Source organism: Cervus elaphus, chromosome 14 (assembly GCF_910594005.1).
Source record: "Cervus elaphus chromosome 14, mCerEla1.1, whole genome shotgun sequence".
NCBI classification, from domain to species: domain Eukaryota; kingdom Metazoa; phylum Chordata; class Mammalia; order Artiodactyla; family Cervidae; genus Cervus; species Cervus elaphus.
The window spans coordinates 43,670,427-43,697,192 of record NC_057828.1 but is presented as its reverse complement, the minus strand read 5'-3'; the positions used below and the strand labels follow the sequence as shown (position 1 = coordinate 43,697,192).

Sequence of the window (26,766 nt, the reverse complement as noted above, 5' to 3'; positions counted from 1 at the left end):
GGGAAGGCAGGTGGGAGGCCTCAACAGATAGAGGAGGCAGTTGCAGAGCTGCGGCTCACCCCAGCGCTACTTCCTTTTTGAGATTTTAGGACATGAGTCATCAAGGGGCTGGCCCTGAGCACCCAGGGCGCTGAGACAAGCAGGACAGTGGGATAAGAGAAAAGGTCGCCTGCTCAGTCTGTGGGCCAAACTGGGTGAGGCTGGCAGTGGGGTCCTGCTGACTAAGACAAGATCCCAGTGGAACCCGCCCCAGACCAAGTCCCACTGAAGGCCAGTTCTGAGAACTCTCCTGTAGTGTAAACCGCCCCTCCAAGCCTACCCTCAGCAATGCCTTCTGAAACACCCTGACCACCTATGCCCTCCAACAGCACCTCTTGCTGCTGGCTGAAGCTGCAGAACCATTCCTCCAAATGTGAACACCCAGTACACAGTAGGTGCTCAATAAATAATGGTGGACAGGCTGGCTGTTCTCATGCATGATACCTGCTGGGCTGAGCCTTCCTCTACACAGCTTGTGAAGCACAGGCACTGGCTTGCTGGGGTGGTGTGTGCGAGATGGCTGGGGGCTCTCCGAGAGCTACTGGCTGCACTGGGAAGTGGGGGAAGCTCCAGGGAGCCTCAGGGTTCCGATACTGCGTATGCTGCCCCTGATTTGGGGACCAGAGGGCCATGGTTCTGTGTTCTGGAAACCAGCCTGCCACCTTTTACCGAGGAGCAAGTGGGATTTTTCTGCCTTGTGGGGCTAGGGGTCTCTGAGGTGCATGGTCTGGTAGACCTGATTGAGTGCACCGGGCCTGGGAGTGACTGGACTGGACTGGATTCTGGGGCATCGACCCTGACAATCACTCAATCATTCATTTGCTGACTCCCTTCTTCACCCCTCTCTTGTCTCCTGCACACGCTCATCCTGTATGCAGCCTTCACCCACTTCAACTGTACTGAGCCCCCACTCCGGGTATCACCTGGTCACCAGGGAAATAGAGGGGACTGTGACCAAGTTGCTCTGCCCTTGAGGATCACACAGTCCAGCAGCGAGAGGCAGTCAGCTGAGCAGAGCTCCTTGACTATGTGTTTCAGTCCCCTTGCTTGACATGGCAGGCGATTAGGGACCACAAGACTGACGGAGAAGCTCATCCGCTTCCACTTTCAGCGCCCAGCTCCCCAGGGCTGCACACAGCAGGTGCTTCATAAAAGTCACAACATGAGTTGGAGTCTATGGCTGGATGTGTCTGAGGCGATAGAGCTGGAGTGAGCCAGGGTGCATGGGTGTGAACTGGGCTGCTTCAGGTATAGGGTTAAGGGCAACCGTGGGCTCCTAGGAGGAAGCCAGTTTTGGGTCCTCTCTGATCCATAGTGCTTGCTACAGGGAGCAAGCCCTGGGTGGAAGGCAGGAGGCCACCACTCATGTAGGAGACAGAGGGATACAGAAAGTACCCCTTACTGGCCATATAAGCTGGACCTCTCTGTTGCAAAACAACGTGTGTAATTCATCTGGCCCAGAGAAGACCTCTAATAACTACTAGTATCACAATTACTAAGAAAGAAGAGGAGACATGTAAGCGACTAACCATACCCAGGTGAGTGTCATGCTCAAGGTCTGTGGAAGGACCAAACCCTGCTTGGGTTGGTGGGGTGTGGTTAAGGGCAAGTCTCACCAAGAAGAGAGAGTTGTGCTTTGACTTGAAGGACAGATAGGTGATCATCCAGCAAACAGGAGGGAAAAACATCCCAGGCAGAGGGACCCAGGTGGACAAAGGCATGGAGGTGGGAACTCAGGATGCTTTAGGGAGTCCAGGGTGGTTAGAGTGTGGAGGTGGGGGTCATGGTGCAAGAGATCCACCTGGTAGGCAGGCTGGACCAGGATGTGAAAGTCTCCAGCATCTCACCAAGGAGGCTGAGCTCAATTCTGCAGGCTGTGGGGAGCCATGGGTTAGGGCATCAGTTCTTAGCTTCACCACTATCAACATTTGGGCCTGGAAAACTCTCTGTTATGCAAAACACCATTGCAGGGGGCTGTGCTGTGCATAGTAGGGTATTTAGTAGCTCCTCTTTGGTCTCTAACCATAAGATACGAGTAGTCCCTGCCCCGTGCAATGATGACAACACAAAATGTCTCCAGGCATTGCCAAATGTTCTCTGAAGGAGGGGGCAAAATCACCCCTTGGTTGAGAATGACTAGACTAGAGGGAATTATAGGACTGCCTTACGCTTTTAAGAGCTGACCCTGGCCAAACCCTGGCTAACGGATGAGAGGGACAGAGTCTGAAGGCCAGGGGACTGGTTTGGAGGCCATCAGAGCATCACAAGTGAAAAATGGCCAAATTCAAAGCCAGGGCCAGCTCCTGGGGCAGGAGGAGAGGGGCCAGTGATCCAGTGGGCAGGGTATTCCAGGCACCTCCCATGCTGTCGTGGATGTACCAATGGCATGTACAATATGATGGTTCTAAGGATCAAACCCCATCTGGAAAAGAGAGTCCTGGGCCACCAATACAGGTCACGCTAAGAGACTGAATGTCAAATGACTTGGCCAGAAATGGGCCATTGCCTACCCACTGCTGAAACAAGATGTCGGGTTGGAGAAGCCAAGAGAAAGGATTTGGCGGGGGGAAGGAGTCACCATGGTGATGAGCGCCCCCTGCTGCCTCTCAAGGGAGAGGCGAGGGTGCTTCCCCTTAACTCTGGGCAAGCAGGAGGGGTACCAGGTCCACTCTGAGAGCTTGACATTGCTGGTGTTTACAGGGACCACAAGACTGATGGGAGACTCTTTTATTTATTTATTTATTTTTGACCATGATGTGTCTTCATTGCTGGGAGGGTTTTTCTCTAGTTTTGGCAAGTGGGGACTATTCTCTAGTGGTAATTTGCAAGCTTCTCACTGTGGTAGCTTCTCTTGTTGCAGAGCAGGGGCTGCAGGGCACGCGGGCTTCAGAAGTTGCAGCATATGGGCTCTAGTTACAGCTCCCAGGCTCTAGTGCACAGGCTCAATAGTTGTGGCTCATGGGCTTAGTTGCTCCGTGGTATGTGGGATCTTCCAGAATCAGAGATTGAACCCCATGTCTCCTGTATTGGCAGGCAGATTCTTTATCATCGAGCCACCAGGGAAGCCCCTGATGGGAGACTCTTATTGCTTATGTACTACGAAGCGCCCAGCACCCCAGGTCTGGCACACATCAGATGCCTGATCAAGATGGTGATGTGAGTTGGAGCCTATGGCTGGAAGGGCCGGCCTAAGGTGGCAAAGTTGGGATGAGACAGGGTGCATGGGTGGGAGCCAGGCTGCTCTAGGTGTAGGGCGAAGGGGCAACAACCATGGGCTCCAGGGAGAAAACCACCCTTGGGTCATCTCTGACCCATAGCACTTCCTGTGAGGAGAAGCCTTGGGCAGGAGGAGCCTGGAGACCACCACTCATGTAGGGGACAAGGGGGATATGGTAAGCTGTGGTCAGCAGGAGACTCAAGCATCTCTGGTGCTGAGGAGCGATGGTCAGAGCAATCAGTAAACAGGTCTCCTAGAAACCTGCAAGAGTGCCCCAAGAGAGAATGAGCCGGAAACTGCCTCCCAGAGGCCCCAGTGTGTGTGTGGGGGGGGGGCGGGGTGGTGGTGGTGGTGGTGGTGGTGGTGACAGCTCTAGCTGACATGAAACACTGCGCCCTTTGCTTCCAAAACCTTTCTCCCCAACACAGTCAGCAGGGTCAAGAGAGCAGTCGTTGGGTCCTCCCACTCCTAGGCAGGTTCCAGCCAGGGTTCAGTTGGACAAAGGGAGAAGCCCCACCCTGGATAAGAGACTGCAGCTCTGTCAAGTCCCCAGGGCAGGATTGCATTCTCATCTGGTGACTTGCCTGGAAGTGCCTGGAAAAGCTCCAAGACTTGCCCAGGATTTCATGCAGAAGGAATAGGTCCCCAGCACAAATGTAATAAGGAGTGAGACTTTCTCCTTAGCCCCTCCCCGGTTATCTGCCGGTGCTCAGCTCCAAGCCCTGCCATCAAGCCCCTGCTCCCACCACACCCCCACTGTAGCGTTGCTGCGTTCAGTCGCTAAGTTGTGTCCAACTCTTTGTGACCCCATGGACGTGGCATGCCAGGCTTCCCTGTCCTTCATGATCTCCGGGAGTTTGCCCAAATTCCCACCCATTGAGTTTGTGATGCCATTCAACCATCTCATCCTCTGCTGCCCGCTTCTCCTTTTGCCCTCAATCTTTCCCAGCATCAGAGTCTTTTCCAATGAGTTGACTGTTCACATCAGGTGGCAAAGTATTAGAGCAACAGTATTTCCAATGAGTATTCAGGATTGATTTCCTTGAGGTTTGACTGGTTTGTTCTTCTTGCAGTCCAAGGGACTCTCAAGGGTCTTCTCCAGCACCACAATTTGAAAGCATCAATTCTTTGGTGCTCAGCCTTCTTCAGGGTCCAACTGTCATGTCTGTGACATGACTACTAGAAAAACCACAGCTTTGACTATATGGACTTCTGTTGGCAAAATGATGTCTATGCTTTTTAATATGCTGCCTAGGTTTGTCATAGCTTTCTTTCCAAGGAGCAAGCATTTTTTAATTTCTATTGCAGTGGGATAATCTCAAATTACATCTCCCAGGTTCCTTTCCTAAATGGCTCCTATCTTAGATTTGGCCAATGGGAGGCACGGGTGGTCGACTGGAGGGTGAGAGGAGGGGAGAAGCCAGGACTCTCTGCTCAGGCCCTGTCTCTAACAGTGACTCTGTCTCCTCCATGTTTCCAGATGACTCTAGATGCCCCAGCTCCTGGCTTTGGTAATGCCACTTGCGGCCCCAGAGATGGTGGTGGCTTCTTGTAGTTGCTAAGCTTGGAATAGTATCCCTTTCCCCTAATTCTTCTTTTAATTTCTCTAACATCTTTATAACTAATTCCTCTGTATTAAGTACCTTGTATAGCCTGGCCTTTAAGTTTGGGTTTCTTGGTGGCTCAGATGGCAAAGAACCCGCCTGCAATGCAGGAGGCCTGGGTTCTATCCCTGGGTCAGGAAGATCCCTTGGAGAAGAGAATGGCAACCTACTCCAGTATTCTTGCCTGGAGAATTCCATGGACAGAGGAGCATGGCAAGCTACAGTCCATGGGGTCACAAAGAGTCAGACATGATGGAGAGACTAACACTTTCACTTTCATAGGATCACTAGATAGAGGGCTTGCTTTCCTGTTGGGTTGGCTGTCACCCACCTCTTGGAGTCTAGCTGGTGGAGCTGAGTTGGAAGGTGGAATCCCCAGAGGATCCCCATGGTTGGGTGGTGGTGGTGCTCCTGCTCCCTGGCATGGGGAGCTGTTGGAGGGAATGAGTCAGGGGGACCCACTGGGTTTGGGGTGTGCAGGGGACACCCATGGAGGTGACACCCCGCTCCTGGTCTTGGCTCTCTCTCAGGGATAAGGAAGTCCTCCAAACTGCTCCCAGACAAGACTTGTAAGGGCCAGAAGAAATCTTCATGCCAGTTTTAGAGGCTGACCCTCTCTACAGAGTTAATGTTGTGGGCTACGCTAGCCTCGCCCTCAGCGTGGCCCATGTCTCAGAAATGTGTGGGAACCAGGTAATTTCCCAGTCTCCTGATCAGGAGGTGGGATTTTCCATCCCTCAAGGGTCACTTCCCAGTTCCTCACGCAGTGCCTAGAAGCATCATCCTTACCATCCCTGGGGTTGGTGGCCAGAGCAGGGGGTCCCTTGTTTTGGGGCAGTGAGGGAAGAGAATAAAGTCCTGCCCACCCTGCCCCCCAGAAATACCCTGTGTGCTAGGGGCAAGGACTCCTAGGGCTAGTGGAACGTTTTGGTCATTCAGGGCTGGTCCTGGTATTAGAAGCCCTGGCACTCAAAGTGGCAGCTAGAACGGGTGCTCAGATGTAAAATAAACTCCAGGGAAACCAGCCTTCGTGGCCCTTGGCCTGGGCCAGGCCCCCTCTGGGCCCCCACAGTGTCCTGGACAGTTTTCTGTCCCAGTCTCTGTTTACTTGTCTGCTACCAAGACTGGGGACTCAAGGAGGTCAGGGCAGGGCCAGGCTCACTCTGAGGAGGGTATGAAGAATGTTTAAGGATAAATGAGCAGATGAATAATAGAAGTAACAGCTAATATGCATGCAGAGCTTACTAAGTTACTTAGATACTTACATTATAAGTTTACATGCATGTATAATATATACTATATTGTTGTTTAGTTGCTCAGTCCTGAGGGACTGTATGCAACCCCGTGGACTGGAGCCTGCCAGGGTCCTTCTGTCCATGGGACAAGAATACTGCAAGAATACTGGAATGGGTTGCCATTTCCTCTCTAGCGGATCTTCCTGACCCAGGGATTGAACCTATGTCTCTTGCGTCTTCTGCATTGGCAGGTAGATTCTTTACCGCTGAGCCACCAGGGAAGTCCAATATATACTATAGTATGTTTACTCCATAACTTTCGATCTTCAGACTATCTCTTTGAGGTCAATGCAGAGATTCAGACTCAGGTGGTCCGACTCTAAAGTCTAAATGAGTGAATAATCTAGGACGCCCCTAGCTGAGTTCGTGTCAGTTTTGTGCGAGATTTCCCCAAAATTGTGCCACACTCCTCCACAAGAGTGGAGAGCCTGACGCGGGTAGGAGAGGTATGTGGACCGGGGCATGTCGACAGGCAAAGCCTCGGGGCACCACAAGCCTGGTAGGAGCCTGTCGCCCATAAGGGTTTCCCGCGCCACCTCTGGGAAGGTTGATTTTAATAGGAGGCGATGTTAGAAGGAGGTTGCAGGGTCTCGGCGGACGGCGAGTGGCTGGCGCTGGAGGTCCGGACCCAACGCGGGGGCGGGCAGACTCGGGTGAGAGTCCGGGCTGGGGTGCAGGGCGGCCGGCTGGGGGGCGGGTGCAGGAGGAGGGCAAGGAGGTGTGTCCGCGCCCGGTCCCGCCCCCCGGCCTGTCTCCGGCCGCGCACCGGCTTTCGCTTTCAGTCGGAGGCGCGGAGGCAGCGGAGCGGGACCGGAGGCGCAAGGGCGCGAGGGGTTGGCCAACCCGCCGGCACCTATGGCGCCCACCGCCTTCTGGGCCGCGCTGGCGGTCGGTCTGCAGTTCTGGGCCGCGGGCCGCGCGGTGCCCGCCCAGGTAGGTGACTCGCGCGGCCCCGCGGAGGGCGCCATCCCACCCACCTCCGGTTTGGCGCGCGTCCTCCGCCCCCGGGGCACCCTGACAGGGGAGCTGGACTCCGGGCCATGGAGACAGGATCAGACGCGCGCGCCTTTGGAGACCTTAAGGGGACCTCGGGTTTGGCACACGGGCGCCCGAGGTCCGAGGTCTGGAACTCTGGACACCGCGGTCGGGGGTCGCACCCTGGTCCCTCCGTCAGCGCAGCCCAGGGCGTTGGTGGCCGGCCAGAGGGCTGTGGACAGATCCCAGCCAGACTCTGGACCCCAGCTCCCGTTACCCCTGCGACCCCTGCCCTCCCCAGGGTGGCTTTGGGGTGAAGGTAGGCGGTGAACTGTACTGGGGCGCTGTCCCCACTGCAGATGCCCGGCACCTTCTTCAGAAGACTTCCTCCTCTTCTGGGCAGTGCTTTTCTTCTTTCTTAGAAATACTGGGGCTGCGCCTCTAAAAGAATAGGGCAGGTGTGCAGTAAGTGCCTAATAAGGGAACATTCAGACTATGGGCTGTCTTCCGTGCCCTTTGCCCAGACCCCACTTCAGAGTCTGCCCTGTCTGGACTCTGGGGTGATGGGGAGGAAGATACTGTCCTAGAGTACCCCTGGTCTGACCTCCCTGAGGATCTGGGGACAAGGGTGAGGGAGGACTTCTGGGCTGGTTGTCAAGACTGACATGATCTCTAAGGGGCTCCAGGAAAATAGAGAGATCAGAGACCCCAGAGCTGTTATTCAGTACTGACTGCACTCACCAGACAGCAAGGGAGAGCGTGCAGAGGACTGCTCCTCCTTTGCCCTTTGTGCCTGGTAAGACTGAATGGCCCCATTTTGCAGAGAAGGAAAACTGAGGCTCAACAAACTCCTTGTATTTCATGGAAGGGCATGGGAAGGTGCTCTTCCCTCAAAGAGGACATCTCTTCCTTTCCCTTCTTGGCAAGTGAGGAGGTGTGCCTTCATCCCTTCTCATGATCTTATGGATGGGTGTTTACTGACCCGTCTGGACATCTTGACCAGGGAGGAAAGTAGGAGGTGACATTGACTCATGTGAGGTGACTCACAGGCTAAGGATAAAGATACCTTAGAGTCCAGTTCTCCAGGGCAGAGGATGGAGGCTGTCAGATCAGAACTGACTCACTCACATTTGGTGTGGGGGCGGGTTGCTGCCCCAGAGGTTGTTGTGTAAACAGAGGAGGTCAGGAGAGTCCCAACTCTGAGACCTGAGTATGGATGACCATGGCTGTGGTCCCCAGCCTGCCTGCAGGGTGCCAAGACTAGGGGCATTGTCTGCCTCGGCAAAGCTGGGTCATGCGAGCTCCTGGGGCGGGGGGGGGGGGGGGGTGGTGTGTGGGGCTTCTCTTCCGGACAGCGGCCTCTCGTCCTGGAGTTGTTAGAGGGCTTTGCCTGAGTCTCTCGCTTCCCTCCCCTGTGACCAGCTCCCATATCAGCTTGTTCCCTCCTTCCCAGGATGGTCTCATCGCTGGGGCAACCATCCTCAAAGTAGAGCACCTCTCTTCTTGCCTGAGAAGCAAAAGGTCGCCAGTGACCAAGGCAGAAAGTGCCCTCCCCTCCACCCCACCTGCTGCCCCCATGTCCCAGGCCAGAGCGAGTGAGGCATCCGGGTGTTTCACGGCCGTTGTGTATCTTCACACTCGGTGCTGTTCCCTCTCCATGGTAACCCCTCCCCCATCCTTCAGGGTCTTTTACACATTTCCCCCTATCCCTACCCCAAAGCCTTTCCTCAGTTTCCCAGTTGAATTTGATGAACTGCTTTTAGAACTCCCAGCCCTTCATCTCCCTTGCGGAGAGACGTCATTCTATTTTTTATGCTGGTGTTTTATCCACCTCAGTAGATGGAATGTTCCTTGAGGACAGGTTCTGTGCAATCTTCCTCCTTATTATTAGCACCGCAACAGCACCTGTTTTTTGAACACCCACTGAGTGCCAGGTACTAGGCTTTGAATTTAGTTGCAGAGTCTTGCTGAAACCTTCCTTATAGCAGCTCCTAAAAGGTGGTCTTCTCATTTAGAGATGTGGAAACCGAGTCTCCGAGAAGTTACGACATTTCCCAGGATTGTAGAACTGGAGGGTGGGGGGTGAGGAGACTTGAATACAGGTCTGCCTGATTCCAAAGCCCTCCTCACTCTACTCCTCCCGTGCCTGTGTCCCCTCCTGCCCCCAGCCGGGTCCCTGGCACTCGGTGATGTCCAGTTACATTGGATGTAACAGAGCGAGTTGCAGAAAGAGCCCCAAGGAGACTTGAACTGACTGCAGGTGCAGGAGAATCACTTTGCCCGCTGGGTTTTTGCCTCTTTTAAAAGCTGTATGTGCCAGCTGGTGTGCAATGCATCATTCATTCATCTAGTCATTCATTCATTCATTCGACAAAGAAATGCGAGTAAAGCTGACAGGTTAGGTGGGCGATTGGTGCCGTCTGGTGGGGTTGGGCAGGACCCCAGCTGTCTAGCTTTCTGTTGTTGCTGGGTGGGGGTGTTGAAGGGACCTCTACCTGCTGGGTGACCTACCTTCCCCTGGAAGTCCTGAGGCTGAGGGGCCTCTGTTTGCCTTATTATTATTATTTGCTTGGGGCCAGCTTGAATTAGGGGAGAGGTTGGGGGCCCTCAGTTTGGCCTAGAGATATCGGCCTTTGGTGGAGATGGGTGACCCAGGGCACCTGCTGTCCTATTGGCCCCTATCTGAGACCCCAGAGGGGAACCTGCTTGCCGGCTGAGGATGTGGCCCTCACTGTGGTCTTGGGGCCTGGCCCAGTGGCTCCTGGAGCACTCTTCTTTTCCAGGGCTGGGAGACATTTACGGTCTTGACCATCAGTGCTTCCTGGAGGAGTAGCCAAGAAGGATGGAGGGGGGGAGTTTTACTGCCATCCATGGGGTGTTTGTGTGTGTGTGTTACCTTCAGCTCTACACATCAACTTAGTTCTCAGATTTATATGATGCTGGCTGCTTTTCTGTTGATCAGACATGCGAAACACACACACTTGCCTCAGGCCCTTTGCACTTGCTTCCAATGTTCTCCTCTGGTCTCATTCCTGTACTTCCTTCTGCTCAAATGAATTCTTCTCAAGGGTGCCTTTTCTGGCCAACTTACATAAAAGCTCCCCTCCAGATACTCTCACTCCCATAATCTGCTTTGTTTTTTTATATAACCCTCCTGGCTTATTAAATTTCTTCCACTTGCATTGTGTCTTTCTACTCGACTGTTAAGTAAGGTGTGGGCAGGGACTTGTTCACTACTGTAGACTCATAGCCTAGAAGAGGATTTCTCATTCTCAGTGCTCTTGACCCTTGGGCTCGGTGGTTCTGTGGGAGTTGTCCCGAGAGTTGTAGGATGTTTAGCAATGTCCTTGACCTCTACCCATGAGATGCCAGCAGCACTGGTCCTTCAGTTGTGACAGCTGGAAATATCCCTTGATAGGGCTTCCCTGGTGGGCAAGTGGTTAAGACTCTGTGCTTCCACTGCAGGAGGCACAGGTCTGATCTCTGGTGAGGTGACTTTTGCATGCTGTGAGGCTCAGCCAAAAAAAGAAAAAAAAATGTCTCCAGATACTGCAAAATGTCCCCTGGGGGAGAAATTACCCCAATTGAGAACCGCTGGCTTTGAACACTGCCTGACATGTAGTTAGTGCTAAAAATATTGAATTAATGTCCGAAAATATTCATCTGACCTTTATAATGACCCTGTTTTTTAGATGAGATAGCTGAGTTTGAAGAGCCAATGGTGGCAGGCGGGGCTGGGCTCCAGTTTGTGTCCTCTCTGGGGTGACTCTCTGGGCTCTTCCTCTGCTCTGCTGGTCTGCTGAGGCTAGCAGTGCTCTCCCCAAAGTGCTCACCCGCCCACATCCCCCTCTCGGCTCGTGACAGGGCCACCCACTGGCAGTGACTCAGGAACCCAGGAAGCATGTGATTTGCCCGGAAGCAGGCAGGGAGGGAAGCCAGGGGTTTAGGATAGAGTGAGGGGTGCTACCGAGGGAAACAGGAACAAAGCAGAGATGCTGTGACTCCCACTTCGGGACATCCCATCAGGCCCCACGAAAGCAATATTGATGACTTAGAAGAAGAGCTCCAGCCTCAGAGGTGGACAGACCTTGGCTCACCTGTTACTTTTCTGTTTATAGACTGTGTGACCTTGACATATCTGTCCATCTATGGACGCCTGCCTTTGTGTTCCCATCTGTAAAATGGGAATGATCCCTCACCTCTCTGGCTGGTTGTCAGGATTAAAAAGTGCTTTCTAAGTTGTGCAGCCCATTGGCGGTTGTTAGAGCATCTGTGGCTTTGCTGGACCTGGGAGTCCCCATGGAGTCAGATCCCCAGGGCCCCGCGGTAGGGGTGGCAGACCTCCATGTGCCCAGAGCTCCTGCCCAGAAAGAACAGTTTCCCTCCAGCCCGCCTTCTAGCTCTGCTTCCTGCTCAAGACCCCCTTCCTGGGGCCCCTCACAGCACCTGCCCAACTGCCTGGCCTCAGGAGCCCGGTGTGTGGCAAATGCTAAGGGGTCAGGAAATCCTCTCCTCCCCCAACTCCTTTCAGTGAGTGACAGGTGCTGGATCTTATTTGAGGGTGAACAAGGGGGACATGGGGCATAGAATAGGGGAGTCTCATGACCTTGCTGTGGAGAGGATGCAGAAGGCCTCGACTTTCTCACCATCAGCAAGATGGGCATGGGATGACTCCAGACTGCCTTTAAAATCTCTTCCATCTTTGACCTCTACAATCTGGAAGATTCTGTTTACTTGTAACCCTGAGAATGGGAAGCCCTGTGAAGGCTCTTCTGAGGTCATTCTGTCCATGGCTGCCATTCTCCAAGTGGCTTCTGAGATAGCAGGGCCCTGATAAAGGAGCACTGGCCTGGGGGCCAGGAGACCAGAGTTTCCATCTGTGCACTGATGTATTGGCTTACTGTGTGACCTTGATCGGGTTACTTAACCTCTCTGGGCCTAAGCACCCCTATCTCTATAAAACCTAACAGCACTGATCCTAACACACTCTTGGAGTGCTGGAGAAGCATCAGCTTTGTTTGTGCTTGACATAGGCCACAGACTGGGGGTGAGGGGGTTTAAGAGTTTTCCCAGGAAGGAGAGTCCTTCCCTCCCCACCATTAATATCTCTGCTTCTCAATCTATCTGCTTGCTGACCTCAATCCCACTTGCTTTGCCTGGAATGATTTCCCTGACTCAGGCTGCAGTAGCATCAAGGCTGCTGGTCAGCTTGCAGCCAAGACAAGATGCACAACCCTCAGGCAGAGGCTCCACGGGTTTCCCACCTCCCTACCCCTTACGACCTAGTTAGCCCCTCTTAACGTTCAGGCACTTCGGGGCTGAAAGTTTGTGCCGTGGGCATCACTGGACCTGCTGCCTGGGATCCCGTAGGTAAAGGGAAGCCTTGAGTGGGGAGAGCGCGTTCCTTGAAGAAGTATTTGTCCGTGTGATACCTCTGCACAGCCATCCCCCTGGTTCTGAGTCCCCGGGCTTTGGGCGTGAGCGCCCCCCTGCTGAGATGTTGACTGTGGGGTTGGGACTTTGGAGCCCACAGTCAGTTTCCACTGTGTCTTGTTGTGAGGTCACAGGTGGTGGTGACATCACTGTGGTTTGGGGCTCTCGAGGTGCGTGCACAGGAAGAGGAAGTGTCTGTTCACGGAGAGGGGTTTGCAGGAGTTGATTTCCGACTGCCCCAAGTTTGAGCAATGCTGGGGGGAGGGGCTAGGGGGGCAGGGCAGCTGTCCAGGAGTCCCCAGCTCTGTCTCTGCCCTGGTGTCCTGTTGATCGTGTCAGATCGCCCTACCTCTCAGCTTCTGTGTCTTCTTTGCACGGGAGGAGGGCTTGGAACAGGCTGCATCTGGGTTGTCGCCTGTGGAGGTTGAGGATCACGATACTACCTTGTGTTACTAGAACAAGACCTGTTAGCTAGCCCATGAGGCTGCAGAGCCCACCTCCCTGGCCCCGGGTGGGCCAGGTACCCTCCTACTCTTGGGAGCAGACACTGAGTGGGCATGTGTGGGAACAGTTGGCAGCCCAGGGTGACTTCAAGGGACACAGGTGGACCCCTTTGGCCAGCAAACTGCTGGTCCGTCCCCGGCTTCAGAGCCGGGACCCTAGGTTGATTCAGTGCTCTGACCGAAGATGGGGCAGAAATCCCCAGGGGCTTTTGTTTTCCTCTGCCGTCCAGACAGCAGCCCACCTGTCTGTTTCCATCTAAGCCCGGCCCTGTGGCGGGTATGGCTGATGTGGCCACAGATTCAAGGAATTGAGTGGGCCGGAGGTTGAGAGTGGCCTGGGGAGGGAGTTGGGGCAGGGAGGCTGTGGATGGGCATCTTCCAGGCCATTCACAGAAAACCTTCTCCAGTGCCGTTCAGGAGAGATGCCCAAGACGACGGAAGTGAGCAGAGCGTGGAGCCGGGAGTGGGGGTCCCGGGCCCAGCCGTGGCTTGGCCTCCAGTTTCAGAGGGCTTGGCCAGTTCTCTTCTCCTCGCTGACCCTCAGCAGACACCAGCACACCTGGCTCACTCCCTCTCTAAAGTCCTTCAGTGCTGACTGTTAGATGGGGAAGAGGGGAGATGGTGGGGAGGGTTGGTGTCTTCGGGCAGGAGGTGGCCTGCCACTCTGGCCTCCGTGAGGCTCCGGCTCAAAGCTGAGGTCTGGACTTGACAGTGACTCTTGAGGAAGGGCCCCAGCACGTGGCTTCAGTTAGCAGGACCCCCGCCAGCATCCAGGGCACCCCTCCCTGCCCTCTGCTGCCAACCCAGAGTCCTGCTTCTGTCTGTCACGCGTGCGCAGAGGCTCCAGGTTCATTCAGGTTGTCGCTGGTGAGCCTGTCCCCTCCTGCTCTGCATTCACAAGCCCCCAGTCCTGCTGCTTCCTGTCCTGTCCTCCCTGCTCTCTCAAGCCCCCATCCCCCACCTCATGTCATGATCCCCTATCCTCTCTCCCCTCCTCCATCACCCCATGTCTTCACTCTCTTCCTGATCTGGCCCCTTGATCCCCTCCATCTTTTCTTGTCACCTTCCTGATTCTGTCCACCACATTCCTCTTCCTGCAGTGACCACATGGGATCTTTCTAAAAGCTGAGCCCTGGAGGGTGGGCTAGATTGGGCTGAATGGATAGTTGGAGGATGGATAGCAGGGAACAGTGGCTAGACTCAATTAAGCAACCGCCTTGTTAGACGCAGTGATGGTACTTGAGGCTATAAGCTGGCGGTGGTTTAGTCACTTAGTCGTGTCCAACTCTTGTGACTCCCATGAACTGTAACCCACCAGGCTCCTCTGTCCATGAGATTTCCCAAGCAAGAATACTGGAGTGGGTTGCTATTTCCTTCTTCAGGGGATCTTCCTGACCCAGGGATCAAACCTGCATCTCCTTTCTTGAAGGCGAATGCTTTATTGCTGAGCCACTAGGGAAGCCTGAGGCTATAGGCTATTCAGGATCAATTGTACAAAATTTAAAAATTAAAACATTGTAGCAGCTATAATTTTTGGAGCATTTACTAAGCACTTTACTTGTGTTATCTCATTTAATTCTCACAGATGTCCCTTGAGGTATATACTGAGGTTTTTAAACCTCATTTATTGAAAAGAAAGAAGCAAAACACCTTTGATGCTTCCCTCCAATAAGAAAGGAGTCTGGATTCAAACCCAGGCATCTTTGTCCCAGTGTCCATGCTTTCAGCTGCCCCACTCACTTTGAATCAGGAGTTGAGTTAACCGGGAGCCACCGAGAGTTTTTGGACAAGGGAGTGACCAGAGCAGAGGATGTATTAGGAAGATCACTCAGGCCTCAATGGGGAGGACAGGCTGTTACTGTAGTTTAGGCAAGAACTCTGGGCTGATGGAGTGGCAGCAGAGCAGGAAGGAAGAATCGAAGGTTTCAGGAAGGAGGTGGGCTTTAGATTGGACTAAGATCTAGAGTGGGGGCAGAGGACTGGGGCAGAAGGGGGAGCTGGCCTTCTCCACCCCTTCCTGCAACATGAGGCCCCTCTGGCCTTAACTGTGCCCCTGCAAACTGACTGTGGACCATGTCAGCCCCCTGTGTTCCTGGAGCTCTCGTGGTCAGCCCCAGGTGAGCCCGGCCTCAGTCACCCTGGCCGCTGCTGGAGTGGACCTACTCCACTCCAGGCTGGGCAGGGCTGGCCTGAGCATCTCTGGTGTGAAATATGATGAGTCCTACCGTGGGCAGAGGGGCAGGACTCCTGGGGGCCTGCTTGCCTCTGCTGCCAGGACCTCAGGACCTTCTCCTTGGTTTGGTTTTCCTCTCTGTGGTGAGGTGGGGAGAAAAGGGACCCCCCCCCCCGGTCACTTCCCTTTGAGGGCTGGGAGAGTACAGTGAACCCTGAGCTAGGACTGACGGCCAGTGGGTGCTTCGTGGGTGCCAGGCAAGGGTCTGGTGCATCATTTGCCCCCAGTGATATCTGTCCTTGAGGCCACCAGGGGAGGGGTCACCAGTATCATCCCCATTTGATAGGAGAGTCAATCAAGGCACAGAGGTTAAGCTCTGGGCTCAGGCTGTCAGCTCTCTAGAGGGCAGAGCCAAGAGTCCACCCCAGATGGCTCCCTCCAAGCTCCAGCTTAAACTACCCCCCGGATGTCACAGTGGTTGCCGCGGCCGTGAGGGGCTCTGCCAGCCTGAGGACGCCACCCTCTCTATAAATATATGCCCATTTCCTGCCCAGTTCTCATGCTGTAGCCCCAGCTCATTTCAGCTAATTGGAAACGAAAACTTTTGCTTCTGTTAAACAATTCAGCATCTATTAGGTGCACACCCCTCCCCCCGCCGCTGTGGGCTGTGCACTGGGCTGGGCATGGAGCCGTGAGTAATAAAAACCTAACGAAATAATGCTCAGTTTTTACTGCTGCCGGGCACGGTGCTGAGCATGCCACACGCCTTGGCCCAGTGAATCATAACAGCCCCATGAGGTGGGCACTGCTTTTGTCCCCATTTCAGAGATGGCGAAACTGAGGCTGGTGAGTGACAGGGCTGGGACCGAAACCTGATGTCTTGCTCAGAGCTCACGCTAGAGGGTGCAGACACAGTGGGAAGATACAGGGAAGCAAATAATTTAACCAAGAAGTGGTCTGGGCAGTAGAGAGATAAACCCAGGTTGTCACTGGAGCCCTCGGGGAACCTCTGACCCCCAGAGAACGTTTCCTTGAGATGATAGTGGAGAGGACTCTTTTTTTTTCCTGGAGTATCAATTTTACTTTACAATTTTGAGGAAAAGCATTATTTTCACATTAAAACTAATGTATAGCTAACACAGTGCTGTAAATCTACTATGCTCAATAAAAATTTTAAAAAACAAAAAAAACAAACGTGTATATTATGGCATGACATAGAAAAGTTTCATGGTAAAACATAAGACTTAAAAATTTCATGTTGTCAGAGCCAGCATATTTGAACTCCTTCCTTAGATTACTTTTCTTCCTTTTCCATTAAGGTATCCTTTGGTGGAAAAGTCTGAGTAGTGTTGATGTAGTAGGCTTGGCAGTTAAAGAGACCTGATTTCTAGGTCTGACTAGTGGAGAGGACTCTTGAAAGAAGCCCAAGAGTTGGCCCTGTGATGGGGGTCGGCAGGATACTGGGGCAGAGGGAGCAGCAGGAGGAGGCATGGAAGAGGGGGGTGGCCCAGAGGGGACAGTGCAGGGTGAAAACAGGGTGGGAGATGCTGGCATGGCCCAGGCAGTGACCCCCAGGCACCAAGCTGAGAACATTGAGCTCGGGCCAGACTTGGTGTAGGAAGGTGACATCGGGTCTGTCTGGAAAGCCTGGGGACCAAGAAAGAGTAAGGAGGTTGTAGGTAGCAGAGAGATGCTCAAGGCAGGGCCGAGAGAGATTGAGGAGGTGATAGGGCCGGTCCTGGGGGGTGTGTGTTGGGGGGATGGAAAGGGTTGAGGATGCTTTCTGCAACTAGACTGAGTGTTCCTTAGGGGCAGGGACCACACCCTATTATCTTTGTACCCCGGTGCTTAGAACAAAGCGTGGCCCCAAGAACCGGATACCAGCCTGGGCTTCCTGTCTGCCCCCAGCTCACTTCTAACGCGACATCACAGGCAGTGGGCCAGGAGTGGGATGTGTCACCCGGGGCCGCCGCCTGTGATGTGGTCGGTCCTCCTGACGCAGGTGCCCCGCGTCTCCGTGACGGCAGACGAGCCTCCACCGCCTGGCTCCGGCGTCACCGCCCTGTAGGCTGCACCCCGAAGTCTTGGGGCTCCTGAGAATCCCCTAAGATCTAGGCCCAAATGGCTTTGCCGTGTCTCACTGTGCGTTGAGGCCCCCAGGGACCTGCCATGGAAATGATATGGTTTCTCTATTGGTTGAAACCGGTTTCCATTTGTGCGTGGATCCCTGGGTCCTTGGGCAGATGCTTCTGCTCTTCCCCAGGCTGTGCTGTCTGCCCTGGGGTCCTGGAGACCCTTTTGCCTTGCTCACTGTGTGTTCTCCAGGTGGTCACTCTCCCTCTCTGGGCCCCTCGTCTCTAAAATGAGGCAGCAAGAGAAGATGCCGGGGCTAAGACTATCTGAGGACACCGAGGGAGAGGTGGCTGAGACTAGCTCCTGTCTGCTACTTGTTGGCTGCGTGGTCCCAGACATGGTGTAGAACCTCTGGAAGCCTCTGTTTCTGCATCTCTAAAATGGGGTGATGCTGACCTCATTGTGTTGGTTCAGAGATTAAACAGTGCCTGGGAATGTCCCCAGCACTGTCTGCACACAGTAGGTGCTTCTCCTGGGTCTGAACAGCCTCTCTGTTCCCCCTACTCTGTGAAAAAGAGAAGTTTCGAGGGGCATGTGCTACTCTGCAAGCCTGAAGCTTCCTCCGTGGCTTCCTCTCCCATCGTGTCCCCTTCCTGGTCTCACTGTGCCCAGGGATGCTCCCGGGGGAGGCTGGGAGTCGGACCCCTTCCCAAGGGTACTGGCATCTAGGGTGAGGGGGTCTCCAGAAAATCAAGAAGCCTTGGAGACCCCCACAGTGCTGCATCAGTATGCTGGCAGGAAGGGCTGAAGGTCTGTAGATTTTGTGCTTTCAGATGATTTCAGATGCCACAGTCTTGGTGGCAGCCTCTTCTTCCTCCTCCCCAAGGCCTGTCCTTCTCTGCCTTCCCCTCTCACAGTCTATTTATAAATAGGAGAAGGGGCTGGGAGCCCAGACTCTGGGGTGCCTGCAGAGTCTTGTTCGGGGAGCAGCGAGGCAGGAAGTCAGCTGGTGCAGGGTTGCCCAATTCCCCAAAAGAGAGCGCTGACTCAGGCTCCAGAATCAGAGGGACCTGCCTGGTGCCCTGGCCCTGATGTTGCTGGATGGGCCACAGTGCAGTGCCTGTCTTGCCCTGGTCTCCCTCCTCAGGCCTGGCTAGCTGCCATTTCTGGTCCTCTAGGGTGAGAGTGGGGAGGGGTGGGGAGGGGAGGGAGCAGAGGAGAGAGAATTCATGCCTAACTCACCAGGTAAGTCTGGTCCCTCTCTAGCTATGCCCTCCTGCACACCTCTGTGGCTTGCCTCCTTTTAAGGACTCACAGCCACATCCCTGTCCCTTAGCCTGGACACTGTGTCCTCTGGCCACTTAACAGACCCCTGGCCCCTGGGCTTTGGTCACTTGCCCAAACTCTTTATTTTGGGGTCCCCTCACCGCTCCAGGTGAGGTCCTCTTGAGTAATGACCCTTGGAGACCACCTACATCTGGCCTGCCTTCTCCCCGCTCTGCTCTAAGGAGGCTCACTCCACTGTCCCACAGCTGACCTGCCATGGTCTCCTGATCTTAGGCTTCTTGAGGAATGGGCTGGGGCCAGCCTGAGGGTGACCACAAAATTCCAAGGGTCACAGGTCCGCTTCCCCAGACTTCCCTTCTAGGAGGGAAGGAAGCCCGCATGGGCTGCCCAGCACCTCACCAGAACTGGGTAGTCTGTTTCCAACAACTTGTCCTTGGCTTGCCTGATCTCTGCTGAAACCAAGGCAGAGAGAGTGCCCAGTTCCAATATGCCATCTGACACAAGTCCACACCATGTGCAGACCCTTAGAGTTTCCCCTGGGTCTCCTGGGAGTCTGGCAGAAGCTGATGGACCCCAGTTAAGAGCCCCCCACCCCCGGCCTGTGTGCCTCTGATAACCCGGGGAGGAGGAGGCAGGCAAGGTGTTATGTCACCATTTTATAGGTGACAGTGTTGAGGCTCAGAGAGAGTAAGTGATGCCCCTAGGACCAGCTCATGCACCCAGACCCTCTGAACTAAGGTCACTGCTACTCCTGTGATGCTAGGTGTCTGTGTACCTGGGAGGATGGACATCTCCAACTCCCCTCCTTCCAGAGCCCACCTTCTCAGGCTTTCCTCACCTGGGAGAAGGTTTGAGGGACAGCTGGGCTGGGAAGCCCGCCTCCCAGCCCTCAGTCTTGCCTCATATCCCAGCCCCCACATCCCAGGTTGTTCAGTTTTTCCGTCTCTCACATGGGTGGTCCACCCGCCCACCCCATCCTCCTGAGGTCTTGGGAAGGGGCTGAGCTTTTTGATACTCATCTTTAAGGAGGCAGAGCTAGGGCCTCTCTGGTGGCTCAATGGTAAACAATCTGCCTGCCAATGCAGGAGACATGGGCTCGATCCCTGGTCTAGGAGGATCCCGCATGCCTCAGGGCAGCTAACCCTGTGTGTCACAGCTAGTGAGCCTGTGCTCTAGAGTCCGGGAGCTGCAAATGCTGAGCCCACGTGCCGCATCCGCTGAAGCCCGAGGGCCCTAGAACCCGTGATCTACAACAATAGCAGTCACCACAATGAGAAGCCCGCGCACCACATCTAGAGAGTAGTCCCTGCTTGCCACAACTAGAGGAAAAAGCCTGTGCAGCAACAAAGACCCTGCATAGCCAAAAATAAATTAAAAGTTAAAGAAAAAAAGAAAAGCCAGATCTGGAAAGAGCTTAGAACCTCAACTAGGCCACACAGCCATATTACAGATGAGGAAACTGAGGCACAGAGAAACCTGTTAACCACCCAGAGTGGGGAAGCTGCCTGAGTCGGGGAGGGAAGACCTTTGGGGTGGGCCCTGTGGCGGGGAGGGTTAAGATCCAGTCTTCCTGGGGTGGGGAAGAAACACAGGGCTGGAGGTGAGGAGACCTCTTGGAGGCTCAGTTTTCTCATCCGTGGCTGGGGAATAATAACAGTACGGACCTCACAGCGCTGGGCTGAGGAGTCAGGGAGACAGTAATGTATGTGCGCAGCTCTGCCCGAGGCAAACTTTCAGGAGTGGGTGCTGCTGTGTCTGTCTCCCAGCGCCCCGCCACCGCTGCCTGGCCCCCTGGCTGTGCGTGGAACACACGGAGCATGTCCTTGCCGGAGCCCCTCGTCTCACCTGGCTTTTCCATTCTCCTTAGCTCCTGCTACCCCTCCCCATTTTCCACCATGTGTGTCTGTGTCTCCCCCACAAGAGTCCAGCTTCCTGGGGCAGGGACTTGCATGTGTCTGATGCCGAGTGCCCACCACCTAGAACCACCTGCGTGCCGTGTGTTTGTTGAACAAATGAACGTTTCCTCCTTGGCCCGTGTCTTTCTCCACCACTAAATGGGAGGTTGTCTGAGATGATCTCTTAAGGTTCCAGCTCAGCCCATCCTGAGCTGCCGTGCCTCCATCCTGCTCCCACTTCTGGGTCCTTTCTCCTCCTCATTAGCTCCCACGTGTCCCTCTGGCATCTGGCACAACCGTGGATTAGTTGGGCCAACCCTCCCTACTCACAGACTCTTACCTTTGAGCGTTTGGTGGCCTCGCTCCTGCTTGCTTCTGAGAGGTCAGAAGCCCGGTGACTCAGGCAGGTCTGAGCAGTGCTGGGTCTCAGATGCTGGAGGTCCCTGCCTGCTGCCGGAGACTGGCTCTTCTGAGGTTCCTGCGTGGTCACCTGGGAAACCAGCTCGGAGCTGAAGTCAGAGGATGTTGGCCTGAAGCTGAGGGAGGTCCCCTGCACTGGTGTGTGTGTGTGAGAAAGAGAAAGAGAGGGACTGAGAGAGAGAGAGAGCGCCCATGTGAGCCAGCGCCCACATGAGCCAGCGCCCACGTGAGCCAGCGCCCCAGGCTCTGCTCAGCATGAAGGTGGATGAACAGGAGCTGGTGGCATGGTGGTGACTCAGGGCAGAGGGCAGATCCCAGGAGCTGGCCCCTTCAGCTGTCCTGAGGAGGGGGCCAAAGATTTCTCCAGTGGAACCAGAGTAAGGGTCACATCGCATCTCCACCTCTCCCCTCCCAGACCTCAGACATGTGACTGCATCTCCCTGAGCTGTGAAATTGGCACATACCTGCTAAGGGGTGGGAGTGGGATCTTAAAAAGTGCCTGCAGCCAGGCCTGACAAATAGTTGGTGCCTAATGTGTATCTAGTTTTTTTCACATCCTTCTTGAAGGGCCAAAGCTGGAGGAGTGATGGAAGCACATGGTGGGAGAGGGTTTGGGTGGTGCTTGGGGTCCTGGGTCTGTGTTCAGGGAAGGGGAGCTTGGGCCCCCCAAGAGAAGGGAGGCAGGTTAGGGGCAGCGGGCATATGACCTTGGGTGCATCACTTTACCTCTGGAGCATCTGTGAAATGTTGGGGAGGAATCTCTGTAGGTGGAGCACGTACAGTTGCTCCTGGGATGTAGAGGAGATGGAGCTGCAGACTCCGATGTGAAGCTGCTCTGAGGCCTGAGGTGGATGAAGTGTGGGCCCTGATGGCCCCTTGTGCACAGTCCTGCCACCAGCCAGGCCCTGGCATGGCCTTTGGGAAACCCCAGGAGGCGGGTTTGCTTCTGTCTCCATTTTCCCATTTGTGAAATGGGTACAATCAGATGTGCCTTACGCACTGGATGTTAGATTCTTCCTTCCCGTTCTCCTTCCTCCTTCCTTCCTTCCCTCTATCATCATCTCTCCCTCTCATATCTGTCTATCCATCCATCATCCCTCCATCCATCATCCATTCATCATCTGTCTTCTCCAATCTCCCCCTAAACACACACACACACACACACACACACACACGGTCACAGGTCACCCACCTGTTAAATGGGTGGTTAATGCTCATCAGTGAGGTCTAAGTTTTTACTCGGGGACACTGTATTTTGAAAGGTCAGGTCTGCTAAGCATGCTGAGTGAATCCAGTACTAGCCAATTCATTTCCTCATTTTAAAATGTCAGTCAGGCTCTCCTGTAGGTGGATGTTGTGTGGCTCTGAGCCTCCCGGACCCCAGACAAAAGAACTGGAAGCTTGCATAGCCCTAAGTTTCCCAGAGGCTGCTCACCATGTTCTGGGGGCCTCCAAGGACCCTCAGCTTTTACGGCTGCTTTGCTGACCTGAGGCCCAACTTGCAGGGCTGTGCTTTGGCCTGGTCTCTGCTCTAGTGAGCAGGGCAATGGAGGGAGTGACCTTTTGTCCCGCTCTGCAAGGGGCTTTCTGTTCCTCATTGTTTAGCCATGACATGGCAGTATTTTTTTTTTTTTTTGTCCAAGAGGATAAACAGGCGTCAAGATGACTTAAAGGAGAGCTGACCTCCTCTGCCCGCTTAGGCTGGAGTCAGAGAGGCAAGAGGAAGTGTAGGGAAGATCTTTCATAGCAAGATTCAGACAGGAAAAGACCTGGGATGAGAGGCCTCAGGAAGGCCACTCCGGGCAGTGACCGGGGGCCCCGGGGGTCCGGCTGCCTGCCTTTGTCCCGGAACCCTTGCCCTGTGGGTGGAGAGAGAGGCCAGACTTGGCCACAGCAGGGCCCTTTCCCGTCAGATCCTCTGGGCCCTGACAGGAAATCCTCCCCCAGGGAGGGCAGGCCTCCCTGGGCTGCATCTTGGGGAGGAGTCCTTCCCCACCAGAAGCTGCGGGGCCTGTGGCTCTCAGGGCCCGCAGGGGTGAGGGGCTCCCCTAGTTACACCGAAGATGCTTGTAGGGAAGAAGCCCACTGTGCGCAGGGTCCTTGAGACCTGTGCCTGCCCCCATGGAGGGCAGGGGGCTGGAGGGAAGGAGCTGTGGCTTCTCCCTGTCTGATGGGGGAGGCTGCTGCCCGGGGTGTTCAGTCTGAGCCGGAGGAACAGCAGGCTGCTGCAAGGGGCATGGCGGGGACAGACCAGCCCTCCCATTCCATGTGGTGAATGCACAGGTGAATGTTGGAGTGAAGGGGGCTGCGGGCAGCACAGTTCTGTGGTTTGGGGGCTCCCGCAGCCTCCGCCCTGACCCATCCCCAGGTCATCTTGCTCCAGCCTGTGTGCCGGTCAGGTTTGCTCAGCAGCGGGGCATCAGAATCACTTGGGCAGGTTTTCTTCTTTTTTCTTTTCCACAGTACAGCTTTCTGGGCCCACCCCTGGGCTCCTGACCCTTTGTTGGGGAGGGAGTTGGCATTATAACAGACCCGTCCAAGGTGCTTTGGAAACACGCAGTGCCACACAGTCCCCCCAGCCACCTCCAATAAATGGGAGGAGCCCTGAGAAGGGGCTTTGCTTCAGGACCAAACAGGAAAGGGAGAAGCACCAGGACTCTGTGTGTGTGTGTGTGTGTGTGTGTGTGCGCGCGTGCATGAGTATACACACATGTGTATGCACAGGCATCAGAGCAGGCTGGGAGGACAAGAAGGTACCTCATTTCAGCCCCATGAGATGATTGCTAGAAGGGGGCATATTCAGTGTTTAAGGAGAGCCCAGAGCAGGAGGAACCTGAATCAGCCTGGGGGAGTCAGGGAAGGCTTCCTGGAGGAGGCAGCACTCAGCTGGAAGGATGAAGGGGTGATTACCAGGTGCAGGAGGAAAGAGGGCACAACCGAGGCATGGGCACTTTGTGCTGAGCTCTGATTCCCTGGAGAAGGAAATGGCAACCCACTCCCGTATTCTTGCCTGGAGAATCCCATGGACAGGGGAGCCTGGTGGGCTACAGTCCATGGGGTTGTAGAAGAATGGGACGTGACTACGGGACGGAGCACTGCGGTTCTCTGTGACTGAGGCCACCACCTTCTGGGAGGCTTCAGGGCCTCACATCTGCCGGGTGTAGGGTTAGGAGCCGGCCCCACCCTCTGGCCAGCTGTTTCGGTGTCTCCGCCTGCAGACGTGAGTGTGCTACGCTGAGGGGGGTGAAGAGAAGATTAAAGAAAGCACCTCTTCTTCCTCTATCTGCCCGCCTCATCAAAGGGAGAAGTCCCCACGTGGATAGAACTCCAGGAGGGAGAAAGCCAAACACTTGCCGGGCACAGATGGGGCTGTGGGAGTCCATGCTGATGGCTCTGTTTCCCTTCCCCCTTCCAGGCTGGGTTTACCCCCTACATCCCGGAGCCCGGAAGCTCATGCCAGCAGCAAGAATTCTACAACCAAAAGATCCAGATGTGCTGCAGCAAATGTCCACCAGGTAAGGGGTGGCCGCTGGGGCCCTCGCCTTCAGCCTGGCTGGGTCCCTGGGCGCCAGTGCCCTGAAGAGAGTCAGTGTGTGCGGGGGTTAGGGGGTCAGGGTCATGGCCCTAGACTCTTAACTGAGCTCCCTCTGGTTCCATGAATCGACCCCCACGGTCCCTCTTGCTTCTGGGCCGTTGCACATGTCGTTCTGTCTGCCTGGCACACTTCCCAGCAACCTTCCCCGGGTGCACACCCATTGATCCTTTAGACCTCTGATGGCCCCCTCCTCCAGGAAGCCTGCCCGCACTGCCTGGCCAGATCGGGCTCTTCCTTTGAGCTCCCGCTGGCCCTTGGCAGCCCCCATGGCAGCAGCTCTTTTTACACTGTGATCATGGCCTGGATCTCCTCTATGGCCCCCACTGTGCGCTACTTAGAACAGGGACTGTGTGGCTTGTTCTTTGCTGAATCCCCAGCACCTGGCACAACACCTGACACATAGCAGGTACTCGGTGCATATTTGACTGAATCAGTGACTGCTGCCCATTTCACAGGTGGTGGCCCTGAGGCCTCATCCCAGTTGGGAGAGCCAGGCAGCTCAACTCCCAGGGCTGTCCATCCACTCGTTTGTTTATATATTCATCCCTGTAATGTTTATAAAGCATCTGCTAAGTGTCAGGCACCGAATGCTGGGAACACAACAGAGAGCAGGGCAGGCAAAGTCCTCACCCTCATGGATTTTGCATTCTAACCAGGACATAAGACAGATAAACCAATAGAGGAGACAGACGTGTGGTCTGTGAAGGAAGCAAGACAGGGCAGGGCAGATGGAGGCAGAGTGGGACGTGCTGGTCATGGAAGACCTTTCTGAGGAGCTGACTCGTGGGCAGAGATGTGCAGGGGGTGAGTCATGCAGATATACGGGGGGACAGCCTTGCAAAGGCCCTGAGGTTGTTAGCTTGTTTGGTGTACTTGGAGAACAGGCAGGCCAGTGTGTGGCCCCAAGTGAGTTAGCAGGGACCATGGTAAGGAGTTTAGATTTTATTCTGCAGGATCTACAAAGCCACTGGAGAGCTTTGAGCCATTAGCTTGAGACGTGGGCAGGCACAAATGCACCTGTCACCATGGCCATTTTAAGAGATCCCAGGGAAGGGACTCTTCTTTCTTCTGTTAACTGACAGGGTCTCTGTAAGAAGGCACTTGACTAGCACAGCAGTGAAGGTGCAGGATAGGAATGGGGCTCAGAAGAGAAACTTCTTCAAGGTTTGCCTGGGTGTTCTCCATCGCCTGGCACATCTTTGAGGCCCCAGGAGTCCCATGGCCTCATCCTTGATAGAATACCAGGGATGACTGCTGCTGCCTTTTTTTTTTTTTAACCTTTCTTAGATGAAGAATTTCAGCCAACTATAAAGAAGAAAGGATAAGACTTCCCTGGTGGTCCAGTGGTTAAGACTTTGCCTTCTAATGCAGGGGCTGTGAGTTCCATCCCTGGTCAGGACGCTAAGATCCCACATGCCTTGTGGCCAAAAAGCAAAGCATGAAACAGAAGCAAGCAATCAATAAAGACTTTAAAAATGGTCCACATAAAAAAAAATTTTTTTTTAATAAGAACTGGTAAACCAGTTCTTACTAAAGTGTTATTGACTGATAATCGGCAGTTCCAATGGTGGAATTCCAGGTACCTGAAAAGAGCAGAAAAGGAAGGGTTAGTCACTTAATCGTGTCCAACTCTTTGCAACCCCATGGACTATATCCCACCAGGCTCCTCTGTCTATGGAATTCTCCAGGCAAAAATACTAGAGTGAGTAGCCATTGCCTTCTCCAGGGAATCTTTCCAACCCAGGGATCGAACCTGGATTTCCTGCATTGCAGGCAGACTTTTTACCATCTGAGCCACCAGGCAAGCCCTAAAAAAGAGCAGAAAGGAAGATATTTTAGGAGCACTTTAGGGTTCAGAGATGGAGTGATGGCTGGTACACACTAGATGGGAGATGATGCAGGAGTTGAAACTCTATCAAAGAGCCTCCCAACTAGGCCTCAGAACTCTGGGGCGCTGGAGGACAGAGGATGAGCCTGGGTCCTGGCAGAAGCCACCCCCTGCCCCATTGCCTTCCTCCACTGAGACTTCTGGCCTTCACTTTTTCAGGCTTCCGTGTACAGTCTTCATGCAACACGACCTCAGACACTGTATGTGCCTCCTGTGAGAGCAGCACATACACCCAGCTCTGGAACCTGGTCACTGCGTGCTTTAGCTGTAACTCGCGCTGCAGCTCTGGTGAGTCGGCTCAGAGTAAGGGGTGGTCCCAGGCATCCTCTCCTGGCCCCCGTGAACTCCAGCCCCTTTGGCCTTGAGCTG

General features: G+C 54.5%; 1 protein-coding gene across 1 annotated transcript in view; it reads left to right on the top strand.

The window, feature by feature from the left end:
* The first annotated feature begins 6,918 nt into the window (after positions 1-6,918).
* Positions 6,919-26,766, top strand: part of TNFRSF1B (TNF receptor superfamily member 1B) — a 35,207-nt gene continuing 15,359 nt past the window's right edge. Inside the window, exons 1-3 of the mRNA XM_043923393.1 lie at positions 6,919-7,088; positions 24,330-24,429; positions 26,557-26,685. Coding sequence (XP_043779328.1) covers positions 7,011-7,088; positions 24,330-24,429; positions 26,557-26,685 — 307 coding nt within the window. The 5' untranslated portion in view covers positions 6,919-7,010. The remainder of the gene's footprint in view (positions 7,089-24,329; positions 24,430-26,556; positions 26,686-26,766) is intronic.